The following is a 5928-nucleotide window of genomic DNA, read 5'->3' as shown; positions in this document are numbered from 1 at the left end:
GGGTCTTACTCTGTTGCTCAGGCTGGAGCGCAATGGTGCAATCACAGGTCACTGCAGCCTTGACATTCTGGGATCAAGTGATCCTCCCAGCTCAGCCTCCCGAGTAGCTGGAACTACAAGTACCTGATACCACACCTGGCTAATTTTTTTATGTAGTAGAAATGGGGTCTTGCTGTGTTGCCCAGGCTGGTCTCAAACTCCTGGCCTTAAGCGATCCTCCTGCCTTGGCCTCCCAAAGTGCTGAGATTACAGCGTGAGCCATCACACCTGACCTAGCCATTAATTTGTCATCTTTCTCTTCCCTCTCTCCCTGCTGGCTCTTTGCCCTTTGACTGGTTCTTTTCTATTCATTCAGGTTTCAGATCCTCTCCCCTTCCCCAGGAGACCTGCCTTGATCCTATCCACACCTTCACCCTCCTGCCAAGAGTTCTCCATCCCCTGGACTTTGTAGCACCTTCCCTCTCTCTCTAGCTGAATGATTGTTTCCGTAATGTTTGTCTCCCAGCCAGTCTCTCAGCTGCAGGAGGGAAGGGACTGTGTTTGTTTCTCCATGTGCCCCTAGTGTCTAGCGCAGCACTGAGCCTCTGACTCAATAAGCATGTTTGCTGCTGTTGTGAGGTTCTGTGCAGAGCAACCCTCTGCTGGGTCAACGAGAACTGACAGTTACCAAAGAGGTCTTTGTTTCTGATGACAGTTTAAAGGACTGGCTCCACCAGCCTTACCTTGAGTTGAACTGTGTGCCCCAGTGCCATCCTGCTGCCACTTATCACATCCTAGAAGTTAGATATTGGAAATTAGTCTCCACACTGAGTCTCAGGCAGGCTTTGACAGGTAGAAGTGCCATTGGTGAAAAATGTTTTACACTGCTAGAAGTAGCCAAAGAAAGGAAGTGAACCCACCCCAAGTTTCATTGACATTAGGAACAGGAAAAGATTCTGGTATATTGATTTCAAACTATTACTAACCAGCTCTTTTATGTTTACAGCTCTAACATACCATCTAAGGCTGTTCTTTCTTGTAACTTAACATGTTTTGTTGGATCTGAAGACATAGTAAAGGACGTGGAAGGTGAAATTATTTTTAATCTCGGGTATCGTATTGAAATATATGTTTGATGGCTTTAAAATTTTTTTTTTCTTTTGAGACGAAGTCTCGCCCCCCCCCCACCCAGGCTGCAGTGCTATGGCACGATCTCGACTTATTGCAACTTCCACCTCATGGGTTCAAACAATTCTCCTGCCTCGGCCTCCTGAGTAGCTGGGATTACAGGTGCCAGCCACCATACCTGGCTATTTTTTGTATTTTTAGTACAGACGGAGTTTCAGCATGTTGGCCAGGCTGGCCTCAAACTCCTGACCTCATGATCTGCCCGCCTTGTCCTCCAAAGTACTGGGATTATAGGCATGAGCCACCACGCCCAACCAGCTTTTAAATTTTTTGTATGTTTAATTTTTGTGGGTACATAGTAGGCGTATATATTTATGTTCAATGGTGTTTGACCAGTGTCAACCATCAGTTACCATAATGAATAAAAAATTAATTGAAGTTGTATTTAGTATAAAAGGAGAGATGTTGGTCTTGCATAAAATGAGACAACTGCTATATACTGATAGGTCTCAAAGAAATAAAAAATGCAGGACACATAGTGTAAGAGTTAAAGAAAGAGGAAAGACACACGAAACACAGCTTATCAGTCAAAGACAGGTTTTCTTTAGATAAAACCTGAGAGGGGCTCCTGGCCGATTTCAGTCAGGAGCACTTTCTCTTACAGATGAAGAGTATATACTGGTTTTAGGGTGAGGGGCTTATTACTAGCTTGGAATGCTTCTGTGTGAGGGAGAAGTTTTATGGTGGAGTTGAAATGTCTCTGGGAGGAAGGGAGGTTATGTTGGGGCAGACATCTTTCTGGTGGCCAGAAGCAGGATTATCTCAAGGCCGTCATCTTCCTGGCCAGAGGGGGGTTATCTTGGGGCTAACATGTCTCTGGTTGGGGAGGAGTTTCGAACATTTCTGGTTGGAGATGTTATCTATGGTTGATGGTTATGGTGACCTCAGCCATTAGACTGATGCCCTTTGGATTTAGGTGGTTTTTGATTAAGGTAAACTTTAGAACGAGGGGCTTGGCCAAGATGGCAATGCTCCTGCTTTCTTACCTAGAACATAAGGCTTTGAAAGTAACTGCACTCCAGGGTGTCAGCTCTTAAAGAAATAATGTCTTGAAGTGAATCTTTAGTTGCTATTGGTGTTGTTATTGAATATAACCTTGTTTATTTTCAGCCTGGAAAGATGTAACCAGTGGAAATACTAACATTCACCAGCTTCCAGGGGATCACTTTTATCTTCTGGATCCTGCCAACGAGAAATTAATCAAGAACTACATAGTCAAGTGTCTAGAAGTATCATCACTTGCCAATTTTTAGATATTTTTCCTTTCACTTTTAAAATAATCAAAGTAATATGATACTCTTTTCAGTTATTCAGCTGTAGCTCAGTTTTATTCAGATTGGAAATTACACATTTTCTACTGTCAGGGAGATTCGTTACATAAATATATTGAGGTATCTGGGGACAAAGGTCAAGCCAGTAAAGAATACTTCTGGCAGGCCAGGTGCGGTGGCTCATGACTGAAACCCCAGCACTTGGGGAGGCCAAGGCGGGTGGATCACAAGGTCAGGAGATCAAGACCATCCTGGCTAACATGGTGAAACCCAATCTGTACAAAAATTACAAAAAATTAGCCAGGCATGGTGGCGGGTGCCTGTAATCTCACCTACTCAGGAGGCTGAGGCAGGAGAATGGCGTGAACCCGGGAGGCGGAGCTTGCAGTGACCTGAGATGACACCACTGCAATCCAACCTGGGCGACAGAGCAAGACTCCATCTCAAAAAAAAAAAAAAAAAAAGAATACTTCTGGCAGAGTCCTTTATTCTTCATATTAAAATCTCACTTGATTCTCCTTTATGGGAAGTTTGTCAATAAAATTCATGATTGGTAAATTACCAGTTTTTTTCTTCAGTTAGTTTAATGGTGAAGATGATTAACAGGGGAAGTGCTTGAAGTAAATGATTGTTTCAACAACACACCATGGCTCAAAGCTGGATCTCATTCTTTCAAATGTAGAATAGCCCCATTTAGTAAGAAAACGTAATCTACTGCTTTGTTAAAAGCAGATAACCCTAAATAATTATTGTCACCTGTATAGCAAGTCCTCAGAATGCCCATACCCCAGCCCTCTAAGGAGTTTCTTCTACGCCACTTGCTGGCGGGGAAGGGGGAGAGGGAGAGTGGCTCTGCCACCCTGGCATGACTGGCTGGGACCTGGGTCCAGTCCCCCCAGGGGACAACCAATCTAGAGTCTGGCCCGTGACAAAGGGAGTGGCCAAGCACAAATGTCGCGCCTAAGAGGCTGCCTCAGCCTCACTCAGCAATAACTTGAACTTGACTTAAGGAGAAAGCACAACAGCTGGAAGTAAACAGGAATGAAGAGAAAAAGAAAAGCAGAAATAGGAGCCAGGCACAGTGGCTCAACACCTGGAATCCCAGCACTTTGGGAGGCTGAGTAGGAAGATCATTTCAGGTCAGGAGTGTGGGAGACCCCTGTCTCTACAAAAGATTTTAAAAATCAGCCAGGCATGGTGGTGTGCACCTGTGGTCCCGGCTACTTGGAAGGCTGAGGCTGAAAGATTGCTTCAGCCCAGGAGGTCAAGGCTGCAGTGAGCTAGGATCATGTCATTGCATTCCAGCCTGAGTGACAGAGTGAGACCCTATCACACACAAAAAAAAGTACATAAGGCCTTAGTAAATAAGGTTAAGGAAAATGCATACAGGTGGTATTTTCCAAAATTTATCACTCTTTTTAAAAAAAGTACAAAAAATATAAAATTAACTATTTGGGGGAGGCACTTTGAGTTAGAATGCAGGTAATAAATTTAGGCTACAATTAGCCTTAAGCAAATTATGTTGTAGTATGTGTTGTATTTTATCCTTTAATTTGATACTATTTTCAGGGTTCCCTTACTGAAAGATTGGTATGAAAGTAATTGGGAGGTCTGGCGTGGTAGCTCACACCTGTAATCCCAGCACTTTGGGAGGTTGAGACGGGCGGATCAGCTGAGGTCAGGAGTTCAAGACCAGCCTGGCCAACATGGCGAAACCCCATCTCTACTAAAAATGCAAAAAAATTAGCTAGGCATGGTGGCGGGCGCCTGTAATCCCAGCTACTAGGGAAGCTGAGGCAAGAGAATTGCTTGAACCCAGGAGGCAGCGGTTGCAGTGAGCCAAGATTGTGCCTCTGTACTCCCACCTCAGCCACAGAATGAGACTGTGTCTCAATAAAAAAAAAAAAAAAGTAATTAGGATTTGTGGTTATTAATTTGAAAAATGTTTAGTCGATATAGTCTACAAATTGAAGTTTCATGATGGAACCAATGCCAGGCTTTGGGGGTGAGCTTTTTCCCCTGCAACTCTACCTGGGGGAGGTGAAGTCCATATGGGAACAACTTTTAGGAGTTTTCAAGCCCTCAACTCTAAGACACCAAGTCTGTCATTGCTGATGTCTTCTCTTCGAAGAAATTAGGCCTTGATATCCTTGTGGAAGACGTCTATCATTAGGCGAAATTTAGAAAGGTAAGAATTATCTCGATTGCCAAAATTTTCCCGATGAGAAATCAACCTTGATTTTTAAAGCTAAACTTTTTGAGATAACTGCAGATTCCCTTTTATTTGTAAGAAATAATACAGAGAGATTTGTGTAGCCTTTAACCCAATTTCCTTTAATGGTAACTGTTATAGGAAATATAGTGTAATATCACAAGCAGGATATTGGTGTTGCTACAATCAGGACACAGAACATTCCATCACTGCAGGATCATCCCTCCTGCTGCCCTTTTAAAGCCACACTAACCTCCCTCCTCCCTGGCAAACACTATTCCATCCTTTGTGTCTATAAATTTTCCCCTTCAAGAATCCTGGCTGGACGCGGTGGCTTAATACTTAATAATTTAAGTTATTAAGTAACTTAAAAAGCAAGTTACTTAACCTTATTAAGCCTTATCTGTAGAGGAGCGAAAATAGTTATCACTCTCAAAGGGCTGTTCTAAGAATTGAAAGAGAGGCCGGGTGCGGTGGCTCGTGCCTGTAGTCTCAGCACTTTGTGAGGCCGAGGTGGGTAGATCACCTCAGATCAGGAGTTCCAGACCAACCTGGGAAAACATGGTGAAACCCTGTCTCTATGAAAAATACAAGAATTAGCCGGGCATGGTTGCATGCACCTGTAATCCCAGCTACTCGGGAGGCTGAGATGGGAGGATTGCTTGACCCTGGGAGGCAGAGGTTGCAGTGAACTGAGATGGTGCCACTGCACTGCATCCTGGGTAAAAGAATGACACCCTGTCTAAAAAAAAAAAAGAAAAGAAAAGAAAAGAAAAGAAAAAGAACGTTACATAAATGGAATTATACATGTAACGTTTGAGGACTGGCTTTTTCTGCTCAGCGTAATTCCCTGGAAATTTATCTAGTGGACCTAGACAGTTCTGTTGTTGTTGTAGCAGTAACATGAAGTTGATCTATTTCTCTGGTCATACAATTCCAAATCTAAATTGTTATGTGGGGAACAGAGGTGCACTGTTTTGGGGGGATATTTATCTTAAGAAATCTCAAACAATTTTTTGAATTGTTAACAAGAGACTCTTCTTTCAAAGAGCCTGTGTACCATCCAGAAAGGCTGAGTCGGGGGCCAATATTATATTCCAGACTCTTTTTACTCTGATAGAACTGAACACATGGGGTACAGTAGTGGTACAGTTTATCACTAGATACATTTTAGTTTGCTTTTTTGTCTTAAACGTAAAAATTTAAAGAAAAACAGGAGATATTTCTATGGTGGCTTTTTAAATTTCTTTAAACTGCTATGGACAGACTTGTAAATTT

The 5928-nt window shown here is 42.9% G+C and overlaps 1 protein-coding gene and 1 long non-coding RNA gene across 2 annotated transcripts in view; both read left to right on the top strand.

Annotated features, from left to right (window-relative positions):
• Positions 1-893, top strand: part of OLAH (oleoyl-ACP hydrolase) — an 85582-nt gene extending 84689 nt beyond the window's left edge. The window contains exon 7 of the mRNA XM_011968150.1: positions 619-893. Within this exon, the coding sequence (XP_011823540.1) occupies positions 619-893 (275 nt within the window). The remainder of the gene's footprint in view (positions 1-618) is intronic.
• An 86-nt stretch (positions 894-979) lies between these two features.
• Positions 980-2901, top strand: LOC105530539. The gene is made up of 3 exons (XR_001004664.1): positions 980-1068; positions 2278-2603; positions 2637-2901. It is a non-coding gene; the product is annotated as an uncharacterized LOC105530539 (long non-coding RNA).
• Positions 2902-5928: the final 3027 nt, after the last annotated feature.

This window comes from Mandrillus leucophaeus, unplaced genomic scaffold (genome assembly GCF_000951045.1).
Source record: "Mandrillus leucophaeus isolate KB7577 unplaced genomic scaffold, Mleu.le_1.0 Scaffold83, whole genome shotgun sequence".
NCBI classification, from domain to species: domain Eukaryota; kingdom Metazoa; phylum Chordata; class Mammalia; order Primates; family Cercopithecidae; genus Mandrillus; species Mandrillus leucophaeus.
This window is presented reverse-complemented; position numbering and strand designations above follow the sequence as displayed.